The sequence below is a fragment of the Gadus chalcogrammus genome, chromosome 7 (assembly GCF_026213295.1).
Source record: "Gadus chalcogrammus isolate NIFS_2021 chromosome 7, NIFS_Gcha_1.0, whole genome shotgun sequence".
Lineage (NCBI taxonomy): Eukaryota > Metazoa > Chordata > Actinopteri > Gadiformes > Gadidae > Gadus > Gadus chalcogrammus.
The window spans coordinates 10,397,855-10,416,647 of record NC_079418.1 but is presented as its reverse complement, the minus strand read 5'-3'; the positions used below and the strand labels follow the sequence as shown (position 1 = coordinate 10,416,647).

At 41.2% G+C, this 18,793-nt stretch overlaps 1 protein-coding gene across 1 annotated transcript; it reads left to right on the top strand.

Moving 5' to 3' along the window:
- The first annotated feature begins 1,401 nt into the window (after positions 1-1,401).
- Positions 1,402-15,392, top strand: slc37a2 (solute carrier family 37 member 2). The gene is made up of 18 exons (XM_056594682.1): positions 1,402-1,904; positions 2,217-2,298; positions 2,474-2,564; positions 2,703-2,781; positions 2,869-3,004; positions 3,395-3,471; positions 3,758-3,924; positions 4,158-4,195; positions 4,632-4,769; positions 5,596-5,686; positions 5,903-5,965; positions 6,107-6,192; positions 6,583-6,631; positions 7,552-7,625; positions 7,798-7,876; positions 9,603-9,700; positions 10,275-10,339; positions 10,976-15,392. The coding sequence occupies exons 1-17, from the start codon at positions 1,846-1,848 to the stop codon at positions 10,326-10,328; spliced, it is 1,461 nt and encodes a 486-aa protein (XP_056450657.1). The 5' UTR covers positions 1,402-1,845; the 3' UTR covers positions 10,329-10,339; positions 10,976-15,392.
- Positions 15,393-18,793: the final 3,401 nt, after the last annotated feature.

The following is an 18,793-nucleotide window of genomic DNA, read 5'->3' as shown; positions in this document are numbered from 1 at the left end:
TTTACAGGCTATCACGTAGTGAATCGCTTTGTCTTGTTCCCAAAGGATGACAATCATTTTGTCATTTTGTCATTTTGTCAACAACCATAATCTTTGTCAAGTGTGTTTATCTGCAAGGGGATTTTTTTTTCGTTTTAATTTATAATTTGTAAATATGTTTGCGCGAGTGTGTATTAAAAAATGTATGCAATGCACAGGACAACAGCAGTCTATTGTCCCCATGTTCCCCTGTGACTTATCTCCCAGATTAAGCGGAGATTGTTTTTGTTCCTGGTCATAATGTAACTTCTGCTAATCTTGCTGATACTCATATTCATACAAATTTTTCCGTGCTCAAATTGAAGAAGCGTCTTGGCATGTGACTGTGACTGGCATGGAACCAATCCTAGGGTCACTAAAGGAGAAGCAGCAAAGCACAGATCCAGACGCTGGTCTTCATCACTGATGAAGACCGAAGCCGGCGAGATCAAATAGAGGAGAAGGAATTTGTGTGTCACCAGTGATGGTACAGGACGGTTATAACAAGTGCGGAGAAATAAATAAAAATGTGTGTGTGTGTGTAGGTGTGTGTGTGTGTGTGTGTGTGTGTGTGTGTGTGTGTGTGTGTGTGTGTGTGTGTGTGTGTGTGTGTGTGTCTTTGTGTGTGTGTGTGTGTGTTGTGTGCTGGTGTGTGTGTGTGTGTGCGCGCGTGTGTGTGTGTGTGTGTGTGTGTGTGTGTGTGTGTGTGTGTGTGTGTGTGTGTGTGTGTGTGTGTGTGTGGTGTGTGTGTGTGTGTGTGCGTGCGTGCGTGCGTGCGTGCGTGCGTGCGTGTGTGTGTGTGAGAGGGGTGGGGTGGGTAGTTACCTGGTGGCAGTACCAGGGCGAGGGGGGGTTACCTCAGGTCGGTGGGAGTACATAGGTGAATATTCATGGGTGTAATGGAGCTTTCTTCATGTTACGGAGATCTTGATCTTGGTGCTGCACACGTTTGGAGGGAATTTGGTTGAAATTCAAATTGAATCACAAAGGAGCTCCCTCGATGCTTTGGGGAAAAATAAAAAAGTTTGTACACCAGACTATATGGAGCAAACTAAATAATAACCAACTCTTAAATATTAATGCACAATTCCATTAGCAATCCAAAATATTTTGGTCCTATAATAATTTGCCTGATATATTAATATATTCTGCACAGGGTTTTTCTCTGCAGACCAGGATTTAATTACATTATTTGAAGTGTTGATAAATAGATTATTATAATATTATATAATAATATTGTTATATTATATAATAATCTATTTATCAACACTTTAAATAAAGTAATTTAAAACTGTTTCAATGTTTATTATCAAACCCCTCATCCAGACTGTTTTGACTCTCCCAGTCAGATCCCGACGCGTGACGTCACTGAGTGGCGCGTCACGTGTCCTCGACGTTCATGGAGAAGCGAATTAGAAAAAACACAACAAGGGGTAGCGTTTTATTTGCCATACAACTCATTTTCATGTGACGAAAAAGCCGTCCGGGTGGCCTATTCATGGAACAGCCGAGGGACTATTTATAAGAAGTGATCTGAAAGAGGAATGTGGAGTGAGTGTGGATCCGCTCCCTAAACTAGGAAGTCTTAGGACTACCGGAGGAGAGCCGGCTTTAGGTCGACTTTGAGAAGTCCGAGTCCTGTTTCCCTATTCTTCTACAGCACTAACGTCACTCTCTGATGAATGCCAGTTAGACGCGAGGAGAATAAGACGCGGTGGAGCGACTGGCTGCCCCTGTTCTCTGTTACAGCCATGTTATAACACGTTATGGTCATGTTATAACAACCGTGGTGTCTGAAGTTGAGTTCTGTGAACATCAACCTTTAAGATGAGGTCGCCTCTGGCTCCTGGAGTTCGGTTCTGTTCGTCCTTTTCTCGAGACAGCTGGTAAGTTCCCATGATCAGAGATGTCCACTGTTGATGTACTTTGTACTGTGTGTGTGTGTGTGTGTGTGTGTGTGTGTGTGTGTGTGTGTGTGTGTGTGTGTGTGTGTGTGTGTGTGCGTGCGTGTGTGTGTGTGTCTGTGTCTGTGTCTGTGTGTGTGTGTGCCTGTGTGTGCCAATGCCATAGTGTTATTTAGATTTAATATGTTGCTATAAGCCTATTTGCTGATTAACAGCCATACATAAAGGCCTAGTATGTAATTGACACCAGAACTGTATGAAGGAATTGTTCTTGAAGGAGGATCTGTGTTGCAGGTATCGGAGCTTCACCCTCTTCCTCACCTTCCTCTCCTACACAGCATACCACCTGTCACGAAAGCCAATCAGCATCGTGAAGGTGATTTAAACCGTTGTTTAGGCCGTTGTTTAGGCCTGTATACTGCATAGTAATTCTATATTATAGTATGACTAGGACGTGTTCTACATAGTGGGCCTCTGTGAGCAGCGGTGGAGGGTTGTTTTACAAACGAGTGATCATCCTGTTGGTGTCTGTTATTTCATCCGGTGTTTAGAATGAGCTTCACAGAAATTGTTCGATGGTTATTCGCCCGGCGGACCTCAACACAACGGACAATGAAACGTGGTGCGACTGGGCACCCTTTGGTAAGTCCACATAACGCAACCCATTTGAATTTAAAATCTCAGACATCCATATCAAAATCAGTTACCCCTATACACTTTACAACCTTTCAGTTGAGAAGTTTTGTGTGCAACTTTGTGATTTGTGTTTTCTTTTTGTAGATCAGGACAACTACAAGACACTGTATGGGATGTTGGATAACTCATTCCTCGTGGCGTATGCTATTGGCATGTTCTTTAGGTATGGGTGTGCATTAAACAATAACCCAGCACGGCATTGACATCGTGGTATGTTTGCGTTAACCAGCGGATCATGTGGTGTTTTCAGTGGGATATTTGGAGAGCGTCTCCCACTACGCTATTACCTGTCGTGTGGCATGCTGCTCAGTGGCCTGTTCACCTCCCTGTTTGGGCTGGGCTACTACTGGAACATACACTCCATATGGTACTACGCATTCATCCAGGTAACAACTGTAACACAAATCAGCCATTGACAACCACATCATTTTCATTTTGTGTTCATGTTTAACAGAGCGTTTTTAACCCGTGGATCAGTAATGTTCTTGTGATTTAACAATTGCTAGACAGATTCAGAAATAGATTCAACTGAGGGCAAAGTTTCCATTTCCATATATTGAATGATTAAATATTTGGCTAATTGTTTTCATTGTTTGAAGAATGCATACAAGTTGTAAATAGTTAATTGTATATATTGTATAGATGCAAGTGGTAAAGGGCAAAAGCATTCAAGCTTTCAGCATCACTGGTTCATATCACATGACATATCTTACAGTCACCTGACTGCTGGCATGTTTTTCCAGGAATCTTATTTCAGCATGTATTGGTTTCTTTAGGCTATGAATGGACTGGTGCAGACAACAGGTTGGCCTTCAGTCGTGACCTGTGTTGGAAACTGGTTTGGAAAGGGGAAGTGAGTAACACAGCTTCACGCGTCTAAGGCTTGCCTATGCTGCTGACTCAACATTATCTGCAGTATTTGCAGCTGACAGACAAACTGTCACAAACAAAGAATTTGCTATATACCCATTCCTGGAATGGCATATTACTGTTATAGTGTTATTTTTTAAACAACAACAAAAAAAAAAAACATGAATTGAAAAATCGTCTGACCATTTGTCTATGTCCAAACAGCTCCCAGCCGTAAGTTCAACAAAAACAGACAATGTTTTCTTCTTGTCTTGTGTTCTGGTGAGCAGACGAGGGTTTATCATGGGGGTGTGGAACTCGCACACGTCGGTGGGGAACATCTTGGGGTCGCTGATCGCCGGGGCCTTCGTCTCAACGGCCTGGGGCCTCTCCTTCATCGTGCCTGGGCTCATCATCACGTTCACCGGCGTCCTCTGCTTCTTCTTTCTGGTCGAGAGTCAGTTTGATCAAAGCTTTTTTTCACTTTGCAGAAAAGCACAACCCAGTAGAAAGAGTCCGACTCATTATATTGAAGCATGTTGGCTGTAGAACACAAACAATTTGTGTACCTTATAAAACATACGTTTCAGAAATGTTGATGTATTCACTTGATTTTGATGACAAAAAGCTGTCCTCTGAATCCAAACTGCTGTTCAAGTCCATTAAGCGTAACCGTTATCCGTCCAACAGAACCTGAAGATGTGAACTGCGTACCTCCTCAGCACCACGTAAGTGTTTGGAAATCCACAACCTTTTTTTACCATTGACAACTAGTTTTCAGTTTTTGAACAGAAATGTCTGAATTATAATGAAATTATATTAAAAAACAGAGATATGTGTAACAATTAACAACTAATTTGTACTCAGAGAATTTGTTAACACCTTTACTCTGAATGGGGAATTTTGCATTCAGATCCCCCACCAAGTGAACGTTTAGCCACAAAACCACCTTCCAGGTGAAAACATGACTGCTCCTTGATCCTAGACTGACCATCATATTAATAGTGATTAAGGGAACATGCTCAGTATGAATAGCCTCATCCGACACTATGTTCTGCTTATTTATTTCCGTTTTCCAAATGTTTGTCTTTGGGTTAACGCCTGTGTTTTAGTCACTATTTTCTGAGTACCCTAACTTCTTGTAATCTTGCTTTGTGACGGCAGGAGGGAACCGAGCGGGAGCCTCTTCTGCACAGCGCAACTATAACTGAGGTGACCTCCAGCACCTCCTCCCACGCCACGGAGCGGTCCGAGGAGGATCACACGCAGGCCATCAGCTTCTGTGGAGCACTCAGCATCCCTGTGAGTGGAATTTACACTTGGAACATGAATTATGTTGAATCTACAGAAACCTTCAGAAAAGGACTTTGACGTCATTGTGTGAGGCTCCATGGTTTACTTGAAGACAGTCCGTTTGGAGAAACCACCCAGAGGAAGCTGGGTTTTGAAAGTATCCAACCGAAAAACACCCCTCCCCTCAGGTCTCTGAAGCCACTCCCCCAAAACACATCCTAGCTCCCTAGCTCCCTAGCTCCCTAGCTTCCTAGCTTACTAGCTTCCTAGCTGTAGCAATAGGTCTGCCTAGCAATTGCGCATATTTCCGGTCCTGCACAATGAGTGACTGGGCAGTGCGCACCCCGTCAGCCAGGTAGCTAGGGAGCCACAAAGGGAAGCCATCCAATCATTTGATTCTGGGCCGAATGAAAGGATTTGGACAGGCTTGTTACAGGCCTACAGCCAACAGATAGATTAGGTGTTTTTCTTATCCGAGCATTTGATTTATTAAAGTCTGTAGTAATGTGATGAGATTTTGATGAGTGACTTGTAAATGCTATACATAATACCATTTGTGAGATTGGTGGGATTCACTTATCAGAACCAAAATCCATTGGATCAGTCATAAACATTTAATAAGCCTAATTAATGGAGGCAATTGGAAATCTCTATGTCTATACCTCTATCCCTTTTGGTTAACATGATCTGGTGGGCCCTGTTGTGTGTTGTGCTTCAGTCCAGTGTTCAGCGGCTGGCTTACTTGTTTAGTCAAGGACCAGCCTGATCCAAAACCTGTCCTAATCCCTCTTTTCCAAAACGTTGAATCTCTTTTGTTTCACTGTGATCCATAAAGGGTGTAGTGGAGTTCTCTCTCTGTCTGCTGTTTGCAAAGTTAGTGAGCTACACTTTCCTTTACTGGCTTCCACTCTACATCTCAAATGTAGGTGAGTAATGAAAAACGAATTTGTGCAATTGAATATGCAACCTTGATTACACTGATACAACACATTTGTATTACATCTGTCCATTAATTATATTATGCCTTCTCACCTCTCCCAGAGATATTTCAACTCATGGAACATGGTTAAAAATGGATTAAGCTGTATAGCAATGAATGCCTGTATAATATAATGTATTCAAATTTATTGATTTCTTTTTAGCTCATTTTGATGCCAAAGCAGCAGGAGATATGTCCACACTGTTCGACGTTGGTGGAATACTCGGTAGGAAATACTTTCAGTGAATACTTGACCAAAGAGAATCATGGTTACAATTCTATTGAACACCAGCTGTGTTGCTGACTCGACTATAATATTACTTTGTATAATTCAGAATAGAAGACAATTGATCATGTATGTGTCCAGGCGGTATTGCGGCGGGCGTAGTGTCCGACTACTCTGGCGGCCGGGCGACCACTTGTTGTGCCATGTTGCTCCTCGCTGCCCCCATGGTACGTATGGTGGCTGGTCGTAACAGTGTGACCAAAAGACAACCAGACATAGATTCCATTCAAGCATTGGGATTGGGACTTTCTCACTGCACTGCGAGTTATATGTGATGAGGATAAGGCAAGGCAATTTATTAGACGTTGGTTTTGATTAACTTAAGACAACTTTGTAAAGATTACAATGATATTATTATGATGATTTACTATATAATGTGTATTTATCTTCATATAGATACAACATTTATGGTTATTCATAAATATAAGCACAAATATCACAACTAATTGTCCGATCCTTCTACCAAGATGTCGGTATTTTTCCCTCAAAAATGTTTTCCATCAAAAAGAACCAAAAATAGTTCAAAAGGACTAAGGTTGTACTTCTTTATGTTGCAGCTCTTCCTGTATAACTACGTTGGACAGACCAACATTGCAACTACAGTTGGTATGTACCATAATCCAAGCTTGACTTGAAGGATATGAGGATCCCTGTTGGGTAGTGTGAAGATGTGAATGGCCTCTTCACTGTTTTAAACCATGTTTTAAAAGATGCACATCATCCTGTCTGGCTGTTAGCCGTACTGGTCTGCAGCTGTGGCTCATAGGCTGATTGAGCCACACCCATTCTGGTGCTCCTCAAGAGGGCCAGAGTTTTAGACCGGAGGGGCTTGAGTTGTGCAAGTGACTCGACGGTTGTGCTACTTCTTTAAAGTAAAAATATGCCCTGTGCGTCGAGAAAACTCTTTTTCACAGATAGTAATATTAAACTAAATAAAACAAATATGAATGAATAATCTTTGATCTCAATGGGGGTCAAATGCTTCTAGTACTGTGCTCAGTAACACCGTCAAAGCTCTGAGTCCAAGCTCGTTGGCCCCATTAGGCATCAAAGAGTTGTGATAGAGGAAATGGGAGATGTCTACCCGAAGGTGAAAACAATACTGCCTGAGGGGAACTAAAGAAGTAAAGATAACAGTGATTAATTAGCTAATTAAGGGAAGGTGCGAGTGATCAGTATCTGGGGATATGGTTGGCTGGAACAAAGGCACATTCACCATATCTGTCTCTCACTTTACACACAATCATGTATTAGTCAAATGTGAGCAGCAGACAATGCAGAACGGGGTAGATTAATGTAGTGATCATGTCATAAAGGGTTAACCCCCAGTCTTTGCTAGGGCCAGTTGTAATCTAATTGTGAAGAAATTGATTGAGTTGCAGTATTGGTGAGGAGTAAGTTTTAAGCTAAAAGGAACATCAAACTACAACATGACAAATGTGTATCATTTGGGGTGAAAAGAAAGACTCTGTCTACAAACAAAGTATCCATCTGTACATAGTATTTAAATACCCTCTCCATTGCAGTAATGCTGTTGGTTTGTGGAGGCCTGGTCAACGGACCATACGCACTGATCACCACCGCTGTGTCTGCCGATCTGGTATGTAGTGCAATATCAGTTTCCCTTTTTTAATAACATAGTTTAATAACTTAACTGCTGCTCTTTAACATGTTTCTGTTCTGGACTCAGCGCCAGGGATCCCTTAAGCTTCTACGAATGCTGTGTGAAGGCTTTTCCTTGCTGTTGATCTCAAATGTCTCTGTTCTCACAGGGAACACATGAAAGCCTTCAGGGGAATTCAAGGGCGTTGTCGACAGTCACTGCCATTATTGATGGAACCGGCTCTATAGGTACGTGTGGATGTGTTGATCTACTTAAACGTGACAACATCAGGTGTTAATTTGAGGACAAATTATGTCAAAATCATACATTAAACCGTAAACAAAGTAAACAAAACAGTCAGCGACGACATGATAGAAATATGAAATTACGAGGAGGGAGAAATGCGGTGTGGGGTGATTGAGCAGCTGGAGCACCTGGGGAGACGGCCATGCACCCATGACCGGCAGAGTAAACAACCTTATTGGATTGATTTGGTTCCCGCCAAAACAAAACAGACGTGTTTTGAAACACTTCAATAAGGAAAAATAAAAAAAACAATAATGGAATAACCTATTACTAAAAAACCTGAGGTGTTACACACAAGGTGGGACGTGGCAAATATTGCTATTCCAATTGCAATTGATCTTGGTGTTATGATTGAGTGGTTATACTGAAGAATGCATGGAGAGGTCAATCTGCCAGAGAAGAGACCATTACCTGTCCCCTTATGGTAGGGGGGAGTTTAGGCCGGATGGCGATAAGCGGCAGCTACTTTAGCATCGTGACCTGATAGCAGCCCGACACAGTGTAGCCTGCTAATAAATACAAGGAAAAAGAAAAACACTCACAATGAACAAAGATCAACAACATAGGATGTCCAAGAAGGACGGCAAACTATTGAGCGACATTTTTTCAATTAATGAAGCTTTCACCATTGTCCAGAAATACCTAGAACCAATATGTTTTGAAGTGACTAACTATAAAAAAAATTGAGTGATTTTAAGCACAAATCAATAGGGGTGGGAAAAATATTCGATTCTGCGCTGCATCGCGTTTCTCTCTAGAACGATTCCGTCTCGATGCAGATAAATTAATAATCGGAATTAAAATAAATGAATAATAATTTTTTGTAATTTTAAAAATTATTTAATTTATCTTCAGTGTGTATTGGCCATCTGATTTGTCTTGACAGGATTGCGATTCAGCATGCACGCAAACTCGCAGCCAGACACAAGAACTCTAATTCCAGACATATTTCTTTAATGACATAGAATAGAATGATTAGAGAGAAAATAAAACTGAAACCTATTTTTTCCATATTGTGTTGTAATGCAAGCTGCATTGATTATTGCATTGTTCATAGAAAGTCATATTTGTGACAAAAGCTTCTTCTCTAATAAAATATTAGATAAGTTAATTCATCTGTTGATGTCTTTAATGATCATCACAAAAGTAGGAAGTGATTAGCAAACTCTGAGTAGCAAAATCACGCATGGAAATGTAAATAAAACAATTTGTTGCATCGAGATGCATCGATAATCGTTTTAGAATCGAATCGTTGACCTCATAATCGGAATCGAATCGTATAGTGAGGTGCCAAGAGATCCCCACCCCTACAAATCAAACTCAGCCTCCAACAGTTGCCGAGTGTCACTTGATGACCTGACGGCGTCGCATCAGTCGAGACAGGGAGGGTCATCATGGGACGTAAACTGACGAACCGACCAAGAGCCAATAATAACTCATTGTCACAAAAGGGCCCTTTGGAAAACAAGGGGCCCCGGGGCCAGACGGCTCCATCAGTAGAGTGACCTTGTCCGGTATCTGGGAGGCAGGCCTTGATGAAAGATGGATCGTGCGTAACTGAAAGACAAAAAGCCAGTAATGGTTTACGAAATGCCCAACCTTGTTAAAGACGAACATTATATACACCATACATGAGTTGTAATGAATAACACTTTGTGTATCCTTTAGGCGCAGCGATCGGTCCTCTTCTAGCCGGTCTGATCTCTCCCACGGGGTGGAACAACGTGTTCTATATGCTCATTTCTGCTGATGTCCTGGCCTGCTTGGTGAGTGGTGGTTATATGTATGCAATATAAACAACTTCCTATAGGAGGGGGAGTATGCATAGGCTTTTAATTGTTACCTTTTCATGCGATAAAAAGTAAGGGTGAAACAAAAAGATGCCCCCTCTTACCTTTGCTCTTTGATAAAGGGGAGATGTGTCTCTTTACTCAAAGAGACTCATGTTTAAAGAGACTTGTATGAGCTTAACCAGAGGGCTGTGACAGTACAGAGATGGTCTCAGGAAATGTAAACAGTGCTCGAGAGGAACAGAAGAATGGTTCAAGGATACAAATTGAATGGTTCTTGTAAAATGGTTGGTTTGAAATGTTTTATAATTACACAAATGTTGTACTTGTTAATACAAGAGTTATCAACAAATAATGATATTAGATTTGAGACATGAATGATAAAGTTTGAAATTGTATGTACAGTTGGCAAAAGGAGATCTGGCTCTGGTCTACAATAGTTGACACAACCAGATACAGTCAGACATGTGTATAAAACATCTTATTGAGTCAATTGCAATGAGGGAGTTGAAAGATTTTACAGTAATCTTTTGGCGTGTTTTTCATTCAGTTCCTTTCAAGGCTCATGTACAAGGAGGTGCGCGGTTGGTGTAGCCGAACTTAACCTATAAGAGGGTGAGTATTTTTAATCCAAACAAAAGAAGCAAAAAATGGCGAATAGACTGAATATGAATATATAAGTTGCTAATAATTGAACTTAATGCCGAAATTACTCAATTCAGTGTCATGTGAAAAGTCACATGATGAATTTGAAAGGTGAATCATTTCACCTTTCAAAATATTCTGAACATCTTGAAAATCAATCAATGTGCATAACACGTTGATTAGAAAGAAGACATTTCTTAGAAAGGTTGTGGATGCGCACACAGGCGGTAGTCTGTCTGCTCGGTCTGAATACAAAGTAATGGCCGTTACATCAATCACAGATTATTGTGTGCTAGTTGGGCTATTATTCGTCTAAAGCCTACCTACCGTTGGTAACTATGGTTAGTACAGGCACAGTGTGGGTTTGTGTCTGTGTGTGTGTGTAAAAAGTGTCACCCTCTTTTTCAAACAATAGTTGGCAAACACATCCTTTTTTGTCATTAACTGTTATGTTATTTGTATAATGACGGGTCGTGGATAGAGTCTTAATAATCATTCATATGTGGTTGCCACACAATTATCAGGAAAGTGAGTTCATGAGGGAAACATGTGGATCCATCTGGAGATATGAATGATGGTTGTTCATGTTTGAACTATTTGTTCCAGGTTCCAGGAGATCTGACTCATCTACACCTCATCCCAGAGGACTGCCGACCGTCAACAAAGTGAATGAATTATTCATTAATCACAAGATTATTCTGACATAACATGGTAAACATGTTATAGCACAAAAACCAAATGGAAAGCAAGAACATCTCTATAGGATTGTTTTATTCGCTTTCATCAACTCGTGAAGCACTGCTATTGTATATTAATCATAAAATTATGTTTCCAAATCACATTCCATTTTACACATCAGACCAGAGAGATGAAACAGAAAGGAAGCAATTGTTACCATATTGTTTATCAATCGTAGTGGCTAATTACATTTTGGAAATTATGCCAATTACAGATATCACAAAGTACATAGTTGAGAATGCATTGTAAATGTGTAAATTCATTTATCCGTAGAACCAGAAAACGTATATTTGTAGATTTAATAAACCTTAAAGATAAACTATAGCCTAAAACCCTTTGACATTGTTCAGATATTTATATTGGGGATTCACAACGCCCTAGAACCTCTCACACTATTTTTTTAATTTTGCCTAAACTAGATTTAAGAGCATGCTATGATAACCATAAGCATTAGATATTAGTTTAATTCTCATATAACGACTCAGGGCGACTGGCTCAGAAGGACTACATATTCCATTTTTATACGGATGCAGGGCCTTGTTTGAAGAGGCCAGCTGGTCACTGTTGGCCTGGCCGAGTGGTCAGCATGTGGTCACCGAATGGTCGGGCTGCGATTCAAGGGATATTATTTTTTTTCTCTCAGCATAAACTTAGCATATATCTCCCTGAAAGCTTTCTTTTGTTTTTTTTTTGACCTGGAGTTTTTCCCCAAAAGCAAAAATTGAAATCCAGCATCGAAAGCTACCATTGGCAGAAAATTAACCCTGGAATATACTTAGATGTTAGGTGTTTTATAACAATGTCCAAGTGTTTTAGCCTGTATTATTCCTTCAATAGATATCTTATTCTACTTGAAGACGTTGAAGTCATTGTCTACTTTTGGGCCGATGTGACGCACTTAAAAAATTAAGGGGAAACGGTAAAGACCATTTTTTTCCCAACACAGACTTTTCGGCAAACATGGATAACGGCAAACATACAATTTTCTGTCCATATTTAAGATGTTAGATGTAAACTATTGGTTAGAAAGTTCCGGTGTTGGATTGTACAATCAAGCAGAGCTATTTCTAGATGAGTAGTATATTTAGAATCTAGGATAATCTTCCAAGTACTCTGATACAGCTAACACCCCTGCAATAAAATATCAGGGGTGTTAGCTGTATATCAATATATCAATCAAATAATTATTTTCACTGAGGCATACTGCAGTTGGCCTACCTCTCAATTCTAACTTATCATTAAATAATCCAATACATATGGCCTCGACTCAATGGTTATTTTGGAGCAAAAAATTTCTTTGTATCAGGAGCTCTTATTGCAGAACTCGAAATAGGTCACAATGCTTTAAAATCGAACAAACCTTGTGCAGAGGTGCTATTCGTGCAAAACCACAGTAGGCCAGAGGCAGTCAGTGAGCCCAGAATCATAGTATAATCATAGTCATCCTTCTATGATCTTGAACCTAGTAATCCATGCTATTTTGTTGCGCTTACTTAAATAATACCATCATTTGGAGAAAACTAAAAGCTGGTTTCCAACTCCAGGCCAGTCTCTGCCACTAACGTGGTGAACAGTCCACTCAGCTCCGAACTCGAGCCCTATTCTCCGAGAGGTCGTAGGGCTTTGACGTCACCGTGAAGGGACGGTAGGGAGGGTATGCCTCCGCCACGTGGAGCTTCTTCTGGTTTGATGTTGTTGACACAACAACAATAGCCTTCCGAGAGGCTAAGCTACTCTTACACTTAGTCAGTGGCAGTTCAGGAACACTTTATGGGGTGTCAAAAGAGTGCCAATGTGAGATGGAAGGGGGGTTTGACGTATGCCTATTCTGTGAATGCCATGTCGCTGTATATTTTGGGTCCTAATAATGTAGAAGATGGCCCTAAAATCAATAGTTGCCACTTATAATAAATATTGGTATACAGGCAGCTTCAGCTTTATGTCATCTAAAGAAAATAAATTGTGTTGCCTTTTGAGGATAAATAATGTTAGCCAGAGAGCGTATTGTTTTTTTCTCTTGTAAATTGTCTATTTATTTTATATTATGCAAAAATATTTTCGTATGCTATTAACCAACCATCCAGAATAGAACGGGTGGCGGGAATGGCCTAGGTGTTCTTGAAAATAAATACACATACACTGAGCACAAGGATGTAAAGGTAAAACAAAATATATTTGATAGCTTACAGAGTTCAGTTGTGTTTCAAACTGTGGAGTAGTTTGGAGGAGTGTATAGTGTACCAGTACATTGTCAAAAATAGTTTTCACATAGTTTTTAACATAAGGAAAAATTCGTTTTAGTTGAAAAGTTGTATAAGCTAGTGTTTGATCATTTAAGATTGCTAATGTGGCCTGTTTAATTGCGAAGAAGCACAGAATATTACAAACAGGATAGGAAGGGGGAAGGGGAAGCCAGGCTTATCCATTATCATCTTAGAGGGAGGGAGCAATAAGAGTTTGATAACAAGTCAATGAAAAACCATCTTCTCTATGGCGCCCCGGGCCGGATTCACAAAGCATTCTTAAGAAAAAGAAAGTTCTTAAATAGCACTTTATTCTCAACTGTGTTCTTAAGACAAAAATTAAGATATGATATTAATGAAGAAATTCATTAAAAAGTTTTTTCTTAACTTTCTTCTTACGTTTTTTTTCTAAAAGAGTATTGAAGAGGAAACAAGATTCTTGATGACAAAGCTCTTGAATTTCTTCTCAAATTTCTTCACAACTTTAAGATGACCCTTCACCGGGCTTAAAACAGCTGCAGTGAAAAGCTAAGTCTTTGCTTAAACATATCTACTGTATATGACATTTTATTTATATGAATTCATTAATATATTGCTTAGCCCAAAACTATATGTTAACCAATGTTGTTCATTTAAGCTTGTCATACTAGTTTCTGTAGATCAAATAAAGCCTATTTTGACAATTGAAAATTTAATTGGCCAAATCTCTGTCAGTAACTAGTAGGCCTATTGATAATTCCAGAGTGTTGAGATAGCACTGCTGCGCTTAGCACTGTTGCCAGTGTTGTCCTCAATCTTTTTAATCCAACGTTATAGTCGCGCAATCTTAATTTTACAGTAACAATCTTAAGAACTTCTTAAATCAGAAAACAAAGAAGTTCATAAGACTATCGACAATTCAAATCCCCAAACCAATTTCTGAAATGCTGATCTGTGAACTGGGATTTCTGTATTACTCTTTAACAGGAAAAAAAAAATGTTAGAAATGATTGGTAAACCTTCAATTTCACACGTCCTAAACTAATGCATCTTGAGCAGGAGAATTGGCTCAGCTAGAAATTCAGGCCACAGTTCCTGGATGTTCAGGCCATAATAACATGATCCCAGTGGCACCAGAACTAAGTGAGTGTAAACCAAAGTCAGGTGACAGATAAACCTCCAGGAAGAGGTAGCTGTACAAGATAAAACAGAGAATGCAATGCAGGAGTTCCTGCACTCAAGCATAGAGTAGGGCCGCAGCTCCCTCCAACAGCTCCAAGTGGCCCAAGGAGTTTAAGCTACCAACATAGCAAGCCAGAGACAAAATACAGGCATTTTATAGTCTGTCCAGACACATTACCTGCTTTTCCACATATGCGTAAGTCCTGCTATTCTCCTGCTATTCTCCCGATGGGCCGTATGTGTGAACAACATATCCCGACATTGGTATCCTGAAAATCTGAAAATTGAAAAAAAGAGGACCCCTAAGGTAGTATTTTCTACAGTTAGCTGAACATTATAAAGTCCCTGCCTTCCAATCCCTGTTTACTCAGTTAAACACAGAAATGAACTACATTTGACCTAGTGTGTTGTATGTGAAATTTGTCTCTAACTTATGCCCCAATCTTTCATTGTTCGATGCTTCGAATGTTGTGGAGGCAAACAGCAATCAAATATCTTGGAGTATTATTACCAAAGGAAATTACAACCATTAAAAAAATCAATAATGACCCAATCGTGAATAAGATCAATCCTGACATATTAAGAGGGAATTCTAACCCTTTTATGAGTTTGACACAAAGTATAGAATCCATCAAGATGATTATACTTTCTAGAATTTTGTTTTTGTTTCAGGGTCACCCTGTGGAAATTTCTAAAAAGAATTCAACGACTGGGATTAAATTCGGGGATATAAAAGTGAGGCTTTGTGGTGTTCTCAAATTTCTATCACCGCTTCATCCGGTATTTTAGTTCTGTTGCCGCCCTAATAAATGCTCTCACCAGGACCACCGAACCTTGCGGGTTCTTTAGTGTTTATTATTTCTCCCTGGTGTTGTGTAATAAAAACCCTAAAATACTTTTGAATCAGTTTTTCTCTCTCCTCGGGATGGGCTGTGTCTCAGCGGCACTGGGTGTGTACGCCAGTGGAGTCCGGAGGCATGGTGGCCATGCCTCCCTCTTGACACTCCCCATTTCTCCCTGAAGATGGGGAGTCTCCAGATAAATAATTGTCTCTTGGGTTCAGGAACCGCAGAATCAGGACATTCAGTTAGTGGTGTAGGCTGGAGTCTAATCAGGACAGGCAGGTGTTGGTTAAGGAGTTTAGTCTAATCAGGACAGGTGGTGGTGTTGGCTGTCTAGTCTAATCAGGACAGGTGGTGGTGGTATAGGAGTCTAGTCTAATCAGGACAGGCAGGTGGTGGTGTAGGAGTCTAGGCTAATCAGGACAGGCAGGTGGTGATGTAGGCTGTCTAGACTCAGGAAAGGCAGTTGGCGTGCGGGCTGTCTAGTGTATATAGGATAGGCAGGTCGTGGTGTAGGCTGGAGTCTAGCATGCTTGGGATTAGCATGCTGGGGGATAGCAGGCCGGAAATCAGACTGGCTAACAGGGTTGTTGAGGAAGTCCTTAGCCCAAGGCTTATCCGACACTTTCTTGCATACAATTCTCAAAGCTGCTTTTCTGTACTCATGATCAGGGGCTTTCTTCCAACAATGCACAGAAGAGTATATGTTAAGTCATGTGGTTAACCTTCCATTAATCTGTCTGCTTGTTCCATGGTTGCTGGTCGGTTCCTTCTCAGATGATAGTCCTACTAAAGAAATATTTATTTTAATAAAGAAACTCAGAAATCTCGAACTGTAAGAAAAACATTTACAATTTGGGAACCACAAGTCGCAATCGTGGGCGAAGCCATCACCATAGCCACAGCAAAAACCACGGCCACAGCCTGAGAGACGTCCTCGCCTTGGCCTCATAGATTCTGCATTTTGCCCCATATTACGGAGAGCATGCATGCGCTCCTCACATGAGAATGCACAATCATTCAATAATTTCAATCAGCATTTCCATACATCTAGTACAGCACATAGAACATACAGTGTAAGCAAACGTTCATTTATTAGGAACCACATTTTTCGCGCCGCCATGGACTGGCACACCAACTCTTATTAAATATCACATCAACAAATAAGATTGTTTATTTTATATTGCTTGTTCGATTTCACAAAAGTAGTAAAAATACATAGTATGTAAATATTTATGTATGGATATTGAAGGAGTTCAGGTTCAACAGCCTCCTGTCAGTAGTCATTGCTCACCATCGCTGTCAGAATGTGAGCAGCTCTCAGTGTGTCTATTAGCACTAGGAATTCCTTTAAGGATGTGTCCCTTCCAATGGTCACACTGGTGAAACCACACCTGTATATGCATATTTATATACCATGAAATCCAGTTTAAAATAGCATCAAACCCCCCCAACCAACAAAGGTTAGGCTAAAGAACAAGTTTTAGAGGGAGCACAGGTGGTGCCAGCCCCATTACCATCAAAGGCCAGCAGGGGGAGACTGTACCTTGTAAAAAATGCCTGGGTGTCCAGGTGACATATCAAACAGGAAAGCTGATGTAAAGCCCGAGCTGTGATCCATCTAGGGACCTCCAGTCCATTTACAAAAGGACTCGAGGTCCTTTGTTTGGGCAGCTGAGGCCTGGATTGGGGGAGAAAGAAGCTCAGGAGGTAGAGCGGATTGGCTGGTAACCGGAAGGTTGCTTGTTCAATTTCCTGCTCCCCCTAGCAGAGTGTCCCTGAGCAAGATACCTTCCTCTGAATGCTGAGTCCTGATGAGCTGGCTGTTTCCCTGCGTGGTTGACTCCGCCAACGGCGTGTGAACCGTTGTAAATTGCTTTGAAAAAAAAAAAAAAAAGCTTTGGCTTTTTACCTGCGTGCCTGCTAGTTCACACGTGCCTAAGCGAAATGGTTGATTTGAAGATATTTATTTCAGTACTGCTTTTACACTAATTTCTTTTGAGTGTAAAAGCGTTCCTGGCTAAACAAGAACTGGAAGGACTAAATTATATAGGCCTATAGGGACTTTCATGGGGCAGGTGAATCAAAAACTGACTGAAGTGCTAAAGTCGTCCAGGGGAGGATCCCGGGGGGGGGGGGGGGAGTAGCTTGTGATGGCAGTCCGACACTGAAGCGAAAATACGATCTTCATCCCATTAACTAGTCTACACCAACCTTAAAACCACTACTTCGAAGGTTGCTTTGGTACGGAAAAATCACGTGACCTAGACGTCAGAAACAGCAACTGCTTCTTTCTCTGAATGATGGTGTGTTCCTCGATCCTCGGACGCTACATCCGACTCGAAGGTCGAAGATCTCCCAGCTTTCTTGCGGCATTTCTCGGAGTCACACTCCCAATTTGTCGTCATCTTTCGGAAATCTAAGAGTAGACCGAGAGCAGTGATGACGCTCTCAGCAAAAATGGCTGCGCCCGTGAAGAGATTTATTTTCTTTGTATTAGTTCCACGTTGGTCATTTAAATGTCGATTTTAAATGCTCTTACACTCTTGATTACATTGCTTCTTTATTCCGGTCACCAATATATAGGCTACATTGCATGGTGTTGCTGTGCATGCGCTAGTGTTTACAGTGAATGTATCACAATGGCTTGGATTCATAATAATAATGATGATAATAATCATCCGGAGGCGCACACAGCTTTTTGCCGGGTTCTGTAAATATTCTAGAACACTCCGGTTGCTCCGGAGGAAGTCCTGGAGCTCTATATCTAAATAATATAATATATAGATATCTATAGGCCTATAATAGAATATATATTATCACGGCCAAAAGCTGTGTGCGCCTCCGGATGATATTATGAATCTCAAATGACTGCGTCGGGTTCTCTGACGTCTCTGGGTATTCCACTTCGGCCTCAATCTGAATTGGGGGAATGGAACCGCCGTGGGGCAACGCCGCGCGGCACCGACACCACCGCCGGGGCACTACCACCACCGGGGCCCTCGGAGGAGCCCCGTGCCCTTGCAGCGGGGCTACAACCGCGGGCAACAATCGCTATCTCCTCCATGTCGCAGTACAATCTGTACTTCAGGGAGACAAAGCCAAAGTTAATTGTCCCCAATTCCTTCTCTAACCATGGCCGAGATAACCCCCGCTACGAGTCTCGTTGTGCATCATAAGAAGATGAAGATAATGTTGATGAGGGGGTGTTTGTGCGAGAGGTACGACTTGAACCAGGAAATGGCCGTACCAGAGATATGTGGTCAAGCATGATGAAGATGTTGAGGAAGCCAGCTTCTGAGAAGACAAGGAGATCAAGGGCGGAGTGATCTAAATCAAGACTGAAACAGTTCAAAGCAATAAGGCTGGTATTTTGGTCAGAAAGTGGAAGATGGAAATCGGGCTGAAGTTTGGAAACCAGGCTTCTGAGGATGGGCTGA